Below are 17,282 nucleotides of genomic sequence, written 5' to 3'. Positions count from 1 at the left end.
AACTTTCCAAATTATTTTTGGTAGTACAGACCTTATAAAGGAAAGGAGACCTGGATGGATGATTGAATGAATGAATGAATGAATTCATTAATTAGTGAACAAAATGAATGCTCTCTTATTGTTAAGGTCCACTAGGGAAGTCAAAGGGAATTGTATAAGGGTGTAGATCCTATGAACTCCTGGAATGCATTATTAGTACTCAGATTTAATAAAGGTATTTTTTTTTCCCGCTTTTCAGTGAATGACAGGTTTTCAGACTCTCAAGTGTTTTTGTATCGTTTTGCCCTGATAGTGAGGAAAGTCTAATGCTCAACCCAGTGTGTGTGTGTGTGTGTGTGTGTGTGTGTGTGTGTGTATGTGTGTGTGTGTATGTGTGAAGACAAATGACACCTCAGGAAAGCAAAGCTGCAGTGCCTCAAAGACTTCTAATTCATATGTCCATGTTTCATGTTAATTTTTCCTTTTAGCATTTAAAAATGAGATGCTGCCTTTTACTGTTGGGCTTCCTGCTGCAGTGTTATGACACCCATGCCAAAACCAAAGGCGTGACTGCCAGTTTAAATGCCAAGTGGCCAATGACCCCTCTTTTGCTAGAGACAAGGTATGATGTGAAATTTAACTTCTTGGTTTCATTTAAGATTTTAATGTTTTAAAGTACACAATGAGAAACCTGTTAATTGGCCAAACTGTAAATATTCTAGTAATGTGTAATAATTTGTAGTAATATATATTATTTTCTTTTGTGCCTGTGCCAAAATGTAAATTGGCTTGAATATACAGTACCGTCCAATCGCTGACATGTTAGAATTGAATCATTGGCTTTTATCAAGCTACATTATTTTCCGAACTGTCGATACTTATCTTTATTTGAATTCTGCCCAGTGAGTTTATTGCAGAAGATGGTGATGAAAAATTCTGGCAGTTTGTTGACACTGTGAAAGAATTAACAGTCTACAGGAATGGTGGTAAGTGGCTGTCTCAGAATAGGGTGATATTTCTACAAGGGAAAGGGGGGCTTACAAAAACATAACTTAATTTAGTCGGGTAAAGTAATGAATGATATGAAATAAAAAAGACCATTTTTCAAATAGTTTTTTGCTTCCCATCAGCTCAGCACTTACACAGAAAACCAGGCAACAGTGTATAATTTATTACCATGACCTTATCTCTCAGCAGGCAGTGAGAAATGATTCAGCACTGTTTTTTTTTTTTTTTTTTTTTTAAAGAAAATGCCTGTTTCAAAATGCTTTCCTTTGTCCAATCAGAATCCTTTCTTCTGAGTCACTCTTGTGTATGAGGATATGCACTATATTTGCCTTTCAAGCTCCTTTTAGTTACCAAGTAGCTGAAACATTATTGTCACATTATGCATTGTATGGCATAAGTAATTGAGTAAAAACATATCAGCAGTTGTCATTAGTGTGGTAGTGCCACTGCATAAATGGATAATATGAAGAAGTGTAAATCTATGTACTGTAAATTGTCCTGCACTAGGGTGTCTGAGAAGGTCAGACGTGTTCATTTATAAATCTGATTTGTAGATTACTTTATCTAGGATGTTAAACCTTCCCTTTACTCACGTGAGATTGGTTTATCTAGCATTTCAAAAATGTTTTCATATGGACTGTGTGCATTGTTATAGTGATATTTAATTTTGTAGGGTGATTGTATGCCGTTTTCTGAGTGTGATCTTTCTAATATAGTATGTGTGTGGCACAAGTTCCTAATGGAATAATGCTGCTTATGTATATTTTCAGATTTGTGTTAACTCAAGGTAGAAAGCAAAATATCTGTTAGGTACTTTAAGACCATTTAGGCCTGTGAAACCATTGTAAAAGATGACAACAAATGGGATTAGCATTTAGTATTGTATCATTTTTCATATTGTATCAGTTTTGCGCTTCCTGTTAAATTTGATTTAAATGCTGAAGCATATAAATTCAAATTGAGGAGGTATCCCTATAGTAAAAGAAGTTCTCATATGTAGAATTTTTCATCTCTCTCTCTTTTGTCACTCTAGAATCCATCCGCTCTTATTATAACCTCATCATCAAGAAGGCTGGCCAGTTTGTTACTGATCTGCAAACCAGTCTCCTTAAATTTGCCCTGGCTTTGAGAGCCTACTCACCTGCTGTGCACGCCTTTCAACAGGTACGTTGCTATTATAGACAACAAGCTTTTCTGTGCAAAAGTGTCATTTAAATTATGTTTATTTTCAGAGGGTGTTAGTTTAAAAATAGCACTTTCTCCACTGAGCAAAATTGTGATCAAATCTGCTGGTTGAACTCTGGCTCTGGTTTAGAAATCTCTGTGTGTAGCATGCCTATATTGTGATGCGGGTGTAACTCTGTGTCTGGTTTGGTAATCTCTGTCTAACATGTCTGTTTTGTGATGAGGAGCAGAGGAACCAGTGTTCACTGCAGGTAGGTGTCTGGGAGGCAAAGTGCCTAGGCCTGTTCTCAGAAAAATGCAGGGCTGAGTGTTCAATGTGCCGTGCCGAATGAATCTAGCAGAGGCAGGCCCTATATTATTCATGAGCACAGTCCAGTCTGCCAGATTATCTCAGATAAGAGAACTTGTCATTTGCCTCATTTATTGGTGTCATACACGCATTTTGTCTTTTAGAGAGGCTTGTTTTCTGTTGGCAAGTTGAAAGTGGTGAAGAGGGACAAAAGGTCTAGTCAATATGATGAATGAAGTCATAGGTTTTATATATTTATATACAGTCACTCTCATGGGCCATGCTGTGTGTGCCAGTGCTGTTTGTAATTGGGTGAGAGTGATGTCGTGTTTGAGAAGTTGTTACCAGAATGTTGGCCATGTTGAACTCTGCTATAACATCACTGAGCAAGTTATGTTGCACGTTACTTATCCATGCTTGCTTTATTTGGTCCAGCTGTATAATGTCACAAATTTTCATTTCAAATTTTCATTTTCAATATAATCTTTACAGCAAAAGTTCATATGAATGGGAAAATGATTGTTCATGTTTGTGGTAGAGTTGTAACACCATTGACACAGGGATAATCCTTTTGATCTGCTTTTACATTAATATTGAGGAATCTTAATATGTGGTTTATAGGCCTGAGAGCTCACAATATAATATGTTTCATGGAATGAAGTTCACAATATGAAATAATAATAATCACAAAATGATATTCCCCCAAGAAATGGTTCTGATAGGAAAATAGAAATATAAAATGATTGAACAAGCTCTCTTTCCTTTCTCTTGCCTTTATTCATGTTTCACATTAAATGATTTCAGGACAAGGAAACATTTAGTCATTCTCTGATTTTGTGAAATTCAATATTCTTGTATTTCATCTGGTTTGCAACTATAAAGGAAAGTCCATGTACCATACCAAGCAATCTGAGCATCTGTTGTTGTGTGTGCGCATGTGGACGTGTGCATATTTTCATTATTCTTATCCATTTGCTGATTTTACTGTCTGCTGTGTGGTTTGTAATGGGTGGGTGCATTGTAGCGCCTTGGTTGCTGTAGACTGGATTCATTGGCATTATGCATATTACACTTCCCTTTTTCATGTTCTACCAAAATCTTGATTTTGTCACTTTAATTTGAATTGGAACTTTTAGCCTGACCTCAAAATGTCAGTTTTCTTGTAGCACGTTTGAGCAAATTGTGGGCATGTGACTTCAGAGCCACAGAACGAATTGGAATAGATCAGAGTTGCTTCAAAGAGGCCGTCTTTTGCAGAACCACTTGTGTGCTCATCAAAAGATGGATCACAGGTCAAGAAATTGCTAAGATGTACAGCTTTAGAAAGTGAAAATGTGGCAGCATTGCAATCCTCTTACTCTGTCATACTCTCTTTTTTGAGATGTCTTGGAATTTTAAGCATGGCAGTAGCGAAATCAAACATGTTAATGTAAAATTTAGTCTCGACCTTTTAACCATACAGTGCAACAAAAGTAATCACCTCATGATATACTGCCATAATGCATGCTTCCTACAGCTCTTGGACATCCAGGTTCACTCATTTGTGTTTCTGAGCTTTGGAAACATTAAGAACATTGGAACATTAAGAAGCATTTGTTTTTAGGTAAATAAATCGTATACAAATGTAATATCTTCTAATTTGAACTAGATGCCCAAAGCTCATCATGGGACCATTATTCAAAAGATGAGTGTTTTTATCAAACGAAATCAGTTGTTACTTATGTAGTGTGCTTAACAATGGTCACTACCACTTCAGGGAGATAAAAAGGTCAAATAAACAAATGCAGGGTGGAGAGAAAAATAAAATGGTTAAACCGAGAGTAAATATAATTCCAAAATCACAGCACTGTTAACTGTTGTGATGACTGTAAAAACATTAACAGTACAGCGTGGTAAATAATGTGGAACACTTCTAAAAAGATGCAATTTAACCTGGACCTTGTGAAGTCACCTGGTGAGAGTGTCAGATTTCCTTACATACTGAGGTCGGCTGTTTCATTGTAGAGGTCTTGTGTATGAAAAAGCTCTACCAGCCACTGTTGCTTTTGATATGCTGGAGCTAGTGAGGATTTGTGAAGGTTGTCTGAGAGCATGTGTGTCATCAGCATATGAGGGTGGCTGAAATAGTGTCTTGGTTTCAAGCTGAGTGGACTTGTAATTTGACAGTGTGATTTGCAACATCAGCACCATGGGACAGAACTGGATTGAAGATGTGATTACAGCAGTCAGTGGACACAGATAAATTTGAAGCATAACCAACAGAATCTATGGTAGTTGTAAAGGCTGTCCCTAGAGCACTGTCATCACCATCTACACAGGAAATACCCTGTAACCACAACTTTTTTTCTGTCATTTTTTTTTCTGTCATTCTGTCAAGTTTTGAGAGATCATAAGCAACTTCTGAGAGAATATAGTACATGAACCATGCACTTTTTATATGGTTGCTAGCATTATTTTTGGTTGCACTTAATCCATATGTGCAAAGAGTAGGATCATGAATTACTGCAAGGGTTTACAATGCAGACTGTCTATTATTATTATTATTCCTTACATAGTTGACAGGCCATAATTTGAGACAACATAAAACAGATGAGTTGGTGTAAGACAGTATATCCTGAAAATGCTTTCTATTCCAATATCTAAAAGAAAAAAAAATTTGACAGCATCAATCCAATCTTGTGGGTTATCTGGGGAAATAAAAACTTTTCCTGCTCCTGGATGATGCTGGGCACTCCAGCTAATAAACACATGCTGACACTGCTATAAGTAAGAAAGTGATTTATTATGGATACAACAAAACAACATTCATCAAAGGACCTTGCAGTTTACTTAGACATTCATCCAGAGAATCTACATTGTGTTGTATGCATTAGGAGGTCAATTGATGATGTCACTATGCACTGGACAGAGAGCGTTTTCCGGAGAATGAGAAACCCAATTTTCCATGCTTGTCATTAGCATAGTACATTGTGTAGTGTCACAAAAAGGAAATCCTATATTATGCCAAAGAAAGAAAGGTGAAAAAATTAATGTAAGAGATCTGGCCCCACAAATAGGGAATAGAACTCCAAACAGTAGAAGAGGGAAGAAGGTAGACAACATGCATATTCTACGCAGTGCTGAACAGTACAGCAGATGGTTCATTTGACAATAGTGCAGTGGGCGAGCAGCTTCAGCGTTCCCCCAGATGAACTTAACTGACCAGCCATCTGGATGAACGCTAGAAAAACCTTACAGATCCACTCACAACAAAGTACTGTAGATTATGACATTTAATAGAGCACACTGCATCACTGAAAAGTTACCAGAGAGGGGCACAGAGGAAGAAATAAAAAAAAAAAAGTGATCCTTAATGTTTTTACTCTGGGAATGTGGTATTTTTCAGGACAATCCCAGGATAAATACCTCCATATCCCAGGACCACTCATCACATCAGTGTACATCTTAACAGAGTTCAGCAATGTCAACTCACTCAGCACAGAAACAGTTAATCGTAGAGACATCACTCATTAAAAAAAGGCTGGACTGACACAATGGCACCGCTCTGCCACAGAAAGCGGCTTAATAAAGTCGTTTCAACAAGAGGATAAATTCAGGTAACCACGCACGCTAGATATAGTGAGACAATACCTTAAATTGTCTTCATATCTCTGTTTTTCTTCAAACTCTGTGGGTCAGCACATTCAGCCACATTCATACTGTACATTGCAACCCATCTGTCTGTTCTTTATATTTATAGCCCACAACACAATTTATCCTGGAACTTCTCATCTTGTTACAAGGCTGACAGAAACACCAGGAGCTCTCTTAATAAGTAGGTCTACTGCTGCACTGTAGCACCGGGGGAGGGTTGGGGGAATAAGTTTAGCGAGAGTGAACTAACTAAAGAGAGCATGAGTTTGGAAATGGGGTGACACGGCAGGGTAATGGGGTAATATGGGAAGCACATGGTGTGCGGTCATCAGAGGAAAGGATGGGTCTGTGCAGAATCTGTATGTCTTGATGGTAGCCTATTATTGATACTTTATATGTTTAGCACCATGTAGCTATTCTGCTTTGTGTCATCACCTAAGATGTCTTCCATTAGCGAGGGTAAGGGGTTGAGGTGGTTGTAGGACAGTTAGATTAAAAAGTAGGATGGGTTTTTTTTTTTTTTTTTTTTTTTTAAAGTGATATCACAATATGTGTCCTTGTGATGATGTGGCAGTCTGCCAGCAGCCACATGAGCTGAACTGAGCTTTTTAAATGCCAACCAGTGGAGTATGCAGAGGTGTATTTCAGAGCTCACACTTTGACCTTTGACCTCTCACCTTTTCACCTCCCTCTCCTGCCACCAACCCCTTCCTTTGAGTCTACTGATTCACAGGAAGTAATCCTTTGACTGGCTGTGTGTGCACGCGTATGTGTGCGCGTGCGTGTGTGTGTGTGTGTGTGTGTGCATGCATGTGCGTGTGTGTGTGTGTGTGTGTGTGTATACACATATATTACAGGGTGTATTTATAGGTTAAAGGGTACAATGAATGCTGTTTGACCACTCTGGTTGTCATTGCTTTGTTTTTTTGCCAAGAGTACTGCAGATATGCTGAAATGTTTGAGCTGTTGTACTTTTATACACTGTGAGCTCTACCTTATGTTATCAGTAAGCAGACAAATTGTTCTTTTCCAGACTCGATCAGAAAATTGTCTCCCTTTATTCTCAGTGGTGTTCGTCAGTATGGTCCATCTGCTTATTTTTATTCTGTTAATCCTTTGTGGCACTGATACACCTGTACTGAGCTTTCCTTTAGTCCTTGAAAAATAGTACCTTTCAGTGCGTATATGTATATGTATGAGAGAGGCTAATTCATGAAGCTGACCCAGCCTTGTTTTTTGTCTTCTGCCCAAAAGATAGCCAATGATGAGCCGCCACCTGAGGGATGCTCCGCCTTTGTCTCCATCCACGGTCAGCACACCTGCAGTACCAAGGAGGTGAAGAAGCTGCTGAAGACAGCAGCAGGCAGGTAGCTCTCTGCATGTTTCTCCTGCTCTGGGGGGTGGGGTGTGGGCAAAGTCAGGGCAGAATGACAGCTGTCACACAAGTCAATAACCCTTAAGCCAAAGAATAGGGAATTTGCTCATGTCCATAAAAACTGCAGGGAGGTGATGGCTGAAGAGAAAACAGTATCACACTGATGAGGGTGCCAGGATCTTTAGCTTGTTTGGTAGAAGTCTAAATGTCCAAATATTTTTTAAAAAGAGTATTGCTGGGTTTTATTGTTTTTTTTTTTATGAAACATAGAATAGGATTTCTAGATCAGGCTTTGTTATTTTTTGATATCATCCACTCAGGAAAATGTTTACAATTGTAACATCAAAATATGATGAGCTGCTGAGTGGCATTAGTGAGCTTCTGAGCCCTACGGCCTGGCTTGAACCCATGTCATCAAATGATAATGGCCGGGAAATCACAGGAGTGGGGGGGGGGGGGGGTATTTTGGCATGGTTTCCTTTTCTCACCACTCTCAGGCACCTTGTTGTGACTGCTCACATACCTGTGAGTGGTTTTGATGACATCATTGGAGTCTCCAGTTGCTGTTTTCTTCACTGTGGTGTACCATGAAACTTGGGTTTAATTTGGCTGAGGTTCTTTTTTTTATGCTCCCCCCCTTTTGCAACCCTGTTTGGACTCGTCAATTTTGCATTAGGCTCATGGGAGTGCTGAAGCAAGATGAGTGCAATCATCCCAAACGCTCGCACGCAGCCGCTGGCTGGTTTTCACGCTCCAGGTCACACAGTGCTTGTTGGGGGATAGGGGCTGTACCGCTGACAATATCTGAGGAGCTTACAGGGACCTGATGTGGCCGGGGTGCCTGAGATTGGTGAGACAGGATTGAGATCGTCTTGTCCACCCACCCCCATCCCCACCGGAAGGAAGCCAAATTCTCATGTAGTGGGATGCTGGTGATGCGGCTGGTGTCGAAATGGGGCCGTAGGGCTCAGTCTGCACTCAAGCCAAACTCCTTGCTGACAGAGCCACTTGGGACCTTTGGCTGATGGTCTTTACATGGGCAATAATTGCATCGCGAAATGTAGTTCATGTGTTTATGCATTCAACAGGTTAACTATGTACGTTATCTAAATGACGGAAATCCATGGAATATGAACAGCTGTTAAAGTAAACCTAATATTACTAATATTAAAACTAGTATGGCTATGAAAACCGTATACACTCACAAGATCTGATGAAACTTTGTTTGGATGCTTTATTTGGAAACTTACTACAGAGCAATGACTAGAGTGTTATTGGGCTATATACCTAATTAAATTGATTGCAAGGCGGTAATTCTAAACTATAAACCAGTATTCCAGTCTAGACCTCTCAAAAATAATGAATAACTTTTTAAATGAGTAAGATTACAACATCATGCAATCCTCTGTAATTATTTCATTTTTTTGGTTGTATGTTCTATTGTCTTTTTCTGCTGTGAATACTGCTCTTGTCCAGAAAGCCAGGTTTGTCCCCTTAAAGCTTTGCAGCAATTACTTTTAAATATCTTTTATTTGTTTAGAAATACTGGCATATTAAAAATCTTAAATGAGTAGTAAAGGCATTCCTCTGAAAAAAACAAAAAATAGCCTCACATTTTAATGTCTGGGTCATTTTAATAGCATAATAGCAATAGGTGGAGATTCAACATTCTGAATATCAGCACTTTCAGGATTAAAACGTGACTTCTCCCTCTTCTGCAGATCAAAACCATACCTCTACAAGATCGATCACAAATACCCAGGTGTCAATGCGACGGATCTGCCAGTGGCTATCCTCTACGCTGAAATCGGCACCAAGAGGTTCAACACCTTCCATAAGCTGCTGTCTGAGAAGGCCAGAGAGGGGAAACTCGCCTACATCCTACGCCACTTTGTTGCGGTGAGTTGCAGTGTACAGGAGAAACCCACTCGCAGGTTTGGGGTGCTTGTGTTCCAGTGTGACAGGGTGGCTTGTACATGGGCAATCTCCAACACATAAATGAAGGGGTAAGAGCGCTGTCTGCTACATTTTTCAAGCTACCGTTTTATCAGTAGTTTGTCAGGTTACCAGTTGTCCTTGAACATGTGTTCATTCTGGTAAATCATTGAGAAGTCTCTTAATGTGGTCAGATATCTCTTTGTCGATAAAAATTCATGTATGTAAAGGTTTTCCTTTTTAAACATTGTTGCTATGCCAAATATGTCCTTTTTCACAGAAAAAAGAAGAAGTTATTTTTGTTAATAAAAAAACATTTTATGTAAATTCCTATAATGTAACAGCGTCAAAGTCAAAAGTATGCCAACACTGGCATATCAGTTAAGTAGCTGGCTTGCCAAATTGGTCATTGGTGACTGATAATGACTGTCAAGAGCATACATCAAGTGTGTGTCCATAAAGATACAAAATGTTTTTAAAATGATGTCTCAAAACATCCCCCAGCATCTTCAAACTTTAAAATGATCACTTTAAACCTTACATTTATCCTCAAAAATGTCATGGAAGTATAAATCTGATTTGAGTGGGAATCCCAGTCTGTGTACTGAATGCATCTTTTCTCCGTTGGGGGATATGTTCGGCAAAATGAAATCCTACGCTTGAGGTTTACTTTCATTCTCTCTGTTATGTAGGAGACAGTGGGATGTGGATTTTTCTCCAGCATGCATGTTTTTCTTAGCCTGTCTGTATCGTGACCCCTCCTCCCACAGACACACACACACAGACACACACACACGGACACACACATACACACACAAACACCCCAGTGCCCACCACCCTTGTTGCAGTTTTTAATCCAGGGGCGAAAGGAATGCCCATGTGGGACTAATACTGCTGTCATGCCAAGCATTTAAAATAAAACAACAGAATTTGAATTTTACCAGGTCTTCCCTGTTTCCCTCTGTGAATTACTAAATAAAAAGGCACATTGAGATGATAGTCCATGAAAATTAATGATTTTAAAGAGAAATGCATGATCCACATGGCTGATAATACTAGGCTCATGGTCTTGGGTTCCTGTTGATTAGGGCCATTTTCTAAATTCCATTTTCTTTAAGCATCTGTTTGGAAACACAGCATGCATTCTTCCTGCTTTCTGCTGATGAAAGAATGTGAAACATCCAGAAGTACCACAGTAATTTAGAAAAGATCAGCATGAGGTGTATGATCACATTGATGTCAATATGTGAATTATCTGTTTTTGAAGCATGTTGAAGCATGTTTTTTTTATGATTTTACATAATTATTTAATTATTTCAATTTTCTGGCTCTTACTCAAAGAAGCTACAAAGCTAATGTTGCAGACTGTCAGTCCCCAGGTGGGAAGCTGCTGTTGTACTAGGGCTAGGTACTTAGGGGACTTCAAGTTAACCAGAATTACCTCAGTAAATATCCAGTGGTATTAATGGATAAAATGTGAATATAGTAAGTTGCTCAAGATAAGAGAGATCATTATAAATGAATGAGACTGACAATGATCTTGATTTAAGCAACAGTACCTTAAATGATAGTGTTTGCTGTACATGGTACAAAACAATGATTCATGAAATTTAACTTGCATATTGCCATACTCACATGGACTAACAGTGGTCTGAAGGAGCCACATTATACTGTTAGCTGTCAGTGTTCACAACGAAAATGTAGGTACTGTTCATTTAGGAAGCTGTTTCTCAGGTTTTAGTTCCAGGAAGAGAGATCTATTAAGGTTTTCTTGTCAAAAGTTGTGGTACAGAGTTCAGCCAATCAAAGCACAGGTGTCAGAGGGCCAGACTGGCCACAGATGGTGAGAGGCTCTCAGGTGTTGGAACAAATTATTTCAGAGAATGGAAGAAAAAACTTCATTGACATCAAAATAAAAGGGAACTTTCCGCTGACTGCCACTGTCAAAAATGTGTGCAGATCCAGATCCTCTTACTGAGTCAGTCTAGTGCTTAGAAATAATTGAATTTGAAAATAACTGACTCTCTATCTCTCACAAGCTTTAAAACTTTGTTTTAGTGGGCACGTTATCATGTCGTTTGGTCACACTTCTATTTTGAGCATGGGTTTTGCCACATTTATTTGTGCAGACACAGGGTTCTGGGAAAGGCGTTAGAAAATATTACTGAAATTCTGGAATGCGTAGTGTTGAATCATCCAGACAGAAAATACGTGGCAAAATACTTTATCACTTTACCGTAAAACTGCCACTGAATTGGAAACTGTTACAAGAGGAACCACTGTGGTCTGTTCTAGTATCAGGATCAGCTCTACATTAAAACAGTGCATTGGCAGGTATTTTTTTTTTGGAGGATTCTAAGATATGAAATATTGAGCTACTTCAAACAGCATATTTGAAGGAATGTATTTCTGTTTTAATTTTCTTTGAATTTTGTGTTCATTATCTCATAAATCACACATCTAATTCAAGGCTGCTCTCAATGCCAGCGTGTCTTCTCCAGAGACCGAGAAGCCATTTTTTTACTTTTATTTTGTTTTAGGGTTTTATTTTGTTATACAACTTTTGGCGAAAATGGACTCTGCAGTGGATTTCCTTATGACTTTCTTATGTTTTTGTATAGATGCTGGTAATATGAGATGTATTTATTTATATGTTTATGTATATATGTTTACTAATTAAGCATTTGTGAATGTGTATACTTGCTCTGTGAGTATACATGAAGCATATAGTTTTTCAATTGCTCATTTTATAACCGATAAAGTGTTGAGTAGGTAAGCTTATGATACTACATAACCAGATTGTATCCATTCTTCAGTGAGCATTTGGGTAAGCACTTTGAGCTGGGTTTAAGGTGCCTTCTCTTTTTTTTTTTTTTTAGCCACAGGATGGGGAGGTGAAAAAGATGCGTCTGTCTGGATATGGCGTTGAACTGGCCATCAAAAGCACAGAATACAAAGCTGTGGATGACACACAAGTAAAAGGTATTTTTGTACACTTGTTTTGAAAGCAGTGCAGTCAGCATGTTTCCAGAGTTAAATCGTAACGTTCATGTGTAGTGTAAGAGAGACATAACATTACAGTACATTTCATGTGGGAATGAAATCTACAAGTCCAATGTCTGAATAACCTTTGTGCTTGATAAACCTCAGATTCAAAGGCCACAGTGAACACTGAAGATGATGACAGTGATGAAGTCCAGGGCTTCATTTTTGGGAAATTAAGGCAAGTTGCTGATTCACATTGTTGTACTATGAGTGAATGAAGGAGTGGTTTCAAAAGTTATACTTAATGAGCAGTAATATATGTATTAAATGTTTTCTAACAGCATCAGCAGGCTCTTAAAATAAAATGAGACCAAAACAATACATGTGATGAATAGATATACAGACAAATAGAGAAAAATGAAAAATAAAGACTGAATTTTACCTGTCCCAAAACCTTTTTTAAAATGTGTATTTGCATAAGAAAGCAATTCTTCCTGCAAAAAACAATAGAATTCACTCTGACCTGATGAAGATCCAAATGGTCTAAGTTTGTCTTTTTGTCTCTTCACTAATAAATCACTTTCTGGGAGTTTCATACCAGTCTGCAGACTTTATTCTTTTCTTCCTTGCATTATTTTTGCCAGGCACGTGCATTATGATTAATGTGCATACGGTTTTCTAAACTTTCACAACTTTTTGGAGGTATTTCTGACCATGCATATCTCTGCCTTGTAAAGCAGGTGGTCTGTGTGTGAGGGTAGAACGTTGTGCACTGTGCCCATTTTCTCCCCTCTCTCTCTCTCTCTCTCTCTCTCTCTCTCTCTCTCTCACACACACACACACACACACGCACACGCACACGCGCGTGCGCGTACACACAGCTTTCTCTGACAGTCATGCCACATTACTGTCAACTCTGCTCTCGTTCCCTCATTTTACTTTTTCCTTCATTTTTTTCCTCTCATAGAAAGGCCCACCCACAGTTACGGGAACAGCTGGGAGAGCTACAGAAACACCTGCTGGAGAGCAGCAACGACATGGCCCCTTTGAAAGTGTGGGAGCTGCAAGGTACCTGCCTCAACCTTCACCAGCACTGTCTTATAGACATGGCAGAATGAGCAATCACGTTAATGACATAAATGTATTTTAATAAAGCCTACACAGACATGCACACTTGTACAAAAAAAGCAAACGTCATGCGGATGCGAAGGGCAGGCGTTCCTATTAGCTCACCTTTGTTAGTGTAGACTTTGTGTGGCAGACAGGAATGTAGGGTGCAGTCAACTGCATAACCCTTGCGAACACCATCTGTGCTGTCTTATGGTAGCTGAACAAATTAAATCAGCATTCCATTAAAATTGTTATGAATGCAGAGAAGAGGAGGACAGATATTCTGCAACAAATGCATTGAGTTGAAAATGGTTTCAGTGAACTGGCTGCTAAATTGGAATCAGAAGGTGCCATAATCATGCAAACTGCACGTGAATCACTTACATGGAGCCAAAAAAAAGCTTCCAAGATGAAACTAACTAGCCACATTACATGTGTACAGTTTAGCCTCTGTTTCCACAATGTTATGCCATGCAGACAGTTTTGTGGCTTTGAAACCTACGAAACAACCAAGTGCCTATGTCTGTCTGGGAGGGAATGTGGTTTAGACTTTAATGAGATAAAAGATGTTTAACACTGTCACAGTCAGTCCTGTCACTTTTTTTGCTGGTGAACTGCCATGGTGCATGTTGTATTTTCAGACTGTTGTGAAAACAGTCTGTGAAAACCACATACCATTTTCCTCATCCTGTCGTTTACCCCTCCTTGAAAAATTGGCGATTTAGCGAGCGCCTTTATTGGCTCATCCCCCCCGGAGCCCCACGAGAACACATGTAGCTGACGGGAGACACGAAAAAAAAAGTGGTGATTTGTTAGCGGTCCCTCATAAACATGTGAATGTACCTCAGCATCTGCCTGTCTGCGCTGTGCTGTGAGGGACACCAGGCAGTGGCACACGACAGAACCAATCTGTCCCAACACTGAATGAGCTTCAGCTTGATTAAAGGGAGGGCAACGCACACCAGCACGCAGCATCCCTGAGGCAGGTCCAGCGGTCCTGGAGAGCCGCTGAACATAGCTCAGCTAGAACCACGTGTCTGCATTAGAAGCACAGACCTGAGCCTCATGCTATTCTATAAGTGTTTTACACTTGTCACGCTGAACTGTTATAACCTCAGCAGTATTATAGTAAAAGCAGTTTCAGACCCTCAGAAGCTGTAATGAATCAACCTGACCCTGTATATATTCTTGAGACTGTCCTGGACTAATTTCAGTTACCTGCAAGTAAAGGTTCCTGCATTGTATGTGTTCTCCTGGGTAGCAGTCACACATGAACAAGCAAAGTCCACATTGGCTGGAAATGTGGACCAACTGCAGAACTCCCCTGAAATGAACTGGAATGAAGTTCAGTCACTGCAGACTGAGTGTTGCATGCATATTGTACTGGGATGAGTTTATAAACAATCTGTTTAGACTAAATAACAGCATACTCACTGGACATTATGAAATGAAGCTCAGATTTCCTATTCATTTATACCCTAGTTTATTACTTAGCTAGCACATAACTTCATTATGTTGTGTTGTATTGACTTAGTAGTTATTTTTCCTCCTGATTCTTATATCACCACTTAAAATATCCTGAAGTCAAGTGAAGAATTTCTTTAATGGAAGTTTATGTCAGATGAATGGAAGACACTGTTATCTGCTCCCCGTTAATCATGATCTTATCAGGTCTTTCCATCCTTCCCTCTGTGGCAAGACCTGATACGCTCATCACGTCACATTTTTGATGAATACATTTAAAGAAAAGGCCCTCTGTTCAATATTATTTGGAAGCTATGGGATAGATGCCAATTGGCTGCCTGCCCTGATTTTTAAACTGAAATATCAATCTTTATACACTGACACACACACACACACACACACACACAGGCTTATGCATGCACACACACACACACACACACAGGCTTATGCATGAACACACACACAAAAACAGGAGCACATTGTTCATGGCTGTCTTTATTCTGTGTGCTTTCTGGTGCCAGTACATCCTTAAAGAGTGGCATGTTTGGTGGGATTCTGGGAAGGAGGTTTTCTTATCTACAGTCATCAATGTGAGGAGCCATTTTTTTATCTGAAATAAGATGCTGTTTTTTTCCTTTCCCCAGATCTAAGTTTCCAGGCAGCTGCCAGGATTATGTCTGCATCCAAGTTTGATGCCCTGAAGTTAATGAGAGACATCAGTCAGAATTTTCCCACTAAAGCCAGGTAGCAACTCAGCTTCAGCTGCTGGTTAAAAGGTTAAAAGAGATGCATTGCCTTGAATTTCATATTCTTAGTCCTTGTACTGTGCGGTTTAGTACTGACAAAGTGAGAACTTTTCTCTCTTCCAGAGGAGAGCTTTGTGAAAACAGGCCACTTCCTCTCAGCCAATTTCCTCTTAGTTTTTCTGATCAGTGAATGTGTAGCTGGCACAGTGAGACCCTCTAATTTTCCTTGCTTAAGGGTAATTTTTTTGGTGTCTCGTGGCGATGAGAAATAAGCCAGATGTGCTGACACAGCATTACACCTGGAGCTTAAACAAAGTCAGCTATAGATAAACCATGTGAGGACCATATGAGGAATTGGGAAATTAAAATTGGATTGTGGCATTCGGCCTGGAGGTGGAAAGAGCTGATGCTGATTGAACCTGTTTTGCCATTTCCTCAGATCACTGACGAGAGTGGCCGTAAACCAGGAAATGAGGAAAGAAATCGAGGGAAATCAAAAGGTGGGGTCAAATCTGTGAACGCTTCTCATAGCATGCTTATAAAAGCAATAAGCTCATTAGAAATGCCCATAATATCGTAAGGCACAGCCACGAGGCCCTGAGACTCAGTTATAAATTCGGTTGATTCACCCATAAACTCTTTAGCTAAAGCCATAATGTCCTTAATTACATCCATAAGAACCATAGTAGGACTAGACTTGTAACCAGAAGATTAAAGCTTTGAATCTGCTGTTGTACCTAATTGTGTAAGTAATTGTGCAACTGTGTTAACTGGCGGTATGCTAAATGTTAGCCATGCATTGTTAGCTTTGACGCAGATGGACAACCCTTATCTGTTTGGATGTCATGTGCCAGCCTGAATTCTGCATTGTGTCACAATGATTGACTGATGCCAAGGTGCCATGAAAAAAGCGGATTCAGAAAAGTCTGTGTGTGTGTTTGTGTGTGTGTGTGTGTGTGTGTGTGTTTTGGGGGGGCGGGGGTGACGGTTCTCATTGCTGGTGTCCCTGGCAGCAGATGCATTCATCATTTTGTGCAAACTTGATGGCTGATACTAAAACAGGGCATCCTCTGCTGTGCTGCGGGGCTGCCAGCTTTAGGTCACGATTTCCAGACTGTGAAATGTCTTGCTTTTACCGATTTCTGCACTCTGCTAATTAAAAGAAAAGGTCTTGTTGCATTTTAAAGGTCCCTTTGCCATGGTGAAAAAACGAAACCATTTTTCAAAACCTGACAGCTCAAACGAAGAAGCACATTTTCAGGCTAGCAGTCTCACACTTAACCTATTTAGTGGCCGTTTGGTGGGGCAGTGTGGCAGTGGCAACAGGATGTAACAGGCTCAGATCTGGGGGCTCTGATACCGTACTTAACCTGGAATACTTTAGCTAATATCCAGCTGTGTAAATGTTTATAAGATAACATTTAAAAGACACGTGTCCCCTACCACATTGTAAAAGCAATCAACAGGATGGAAGCTGATAATGTGTTGGCCTTGGTGGAGTGTTGTGACTCATGGTCTCCCAGGGCATGGCCTATCGTTGGCAGAGGGTGCATGGATGTAATGTCTTGCCAGA

General features: G+C 39.7%; 1 protein-coding gene across 1 annotated transcript in view; it reads left to right on the top strand.

Annotated features, from left to right (window-relative positions):
• Positions 1-17,282, top strand: part of uggt2 (UDP-glucose glycoprotein glucosyltransferase 2) — a 56,273-nt gene that overhangs the window by 867 nt on the left and 38,124 nt on the right. Inside the window, exons 2-11 of the mRNA XM_036540445.1 lie at positions 468-601; positions 883-965; positions 2,021-2,151; positions 7,349-7,461; positions 9,191-9,368; positions 12,284-12,386; positions 12,555-12,627; positions 13,357-13,457; positions 15,608-15,707; positions 16,149-16,209. Of these exons, the coding sequence (XP_036396338.1) occupies positions 468-601; positions 883-965; positions 2,021-2,151; positions 7,349-7,461; positions 9,191-9,368; positions 12,284-12,386; positions 12,555-12,627; positions 13,357-13,457; positions 15,608-15,707; positions 16,149-16,209 (1,077 nt within the window). The remainder of the gene's footprint in view (positions 1-467; positions 602-882; positions 966-2,020; positions 2,152-7,348; positions 7,462-9,190; positions 9,369-12,283; positions 12,387-12,554; positions 12,628-13,356; positions 13,458-15,607; positions 15,708-16,148; positions 16,210-17,282) is intronic.

This window comes from Megalops cyprinoides, chromosome 11 (assembly GCF_013368585.1).
Source record: "Megalops cyprinoides isolate fMegCyp1 chromosome 11, fMegCyp1.pri, whole genome shotgun sequence".
Lineage (NCBI taxonomy): Eukaryota > Metazoa > Chordata > Actinopteri > Elopiformes > Megalopidae > Megalops > Megalops cyprinoides.
This window is presented reverse-complemented; position numbering and strand designations above follow the sequence as displayed.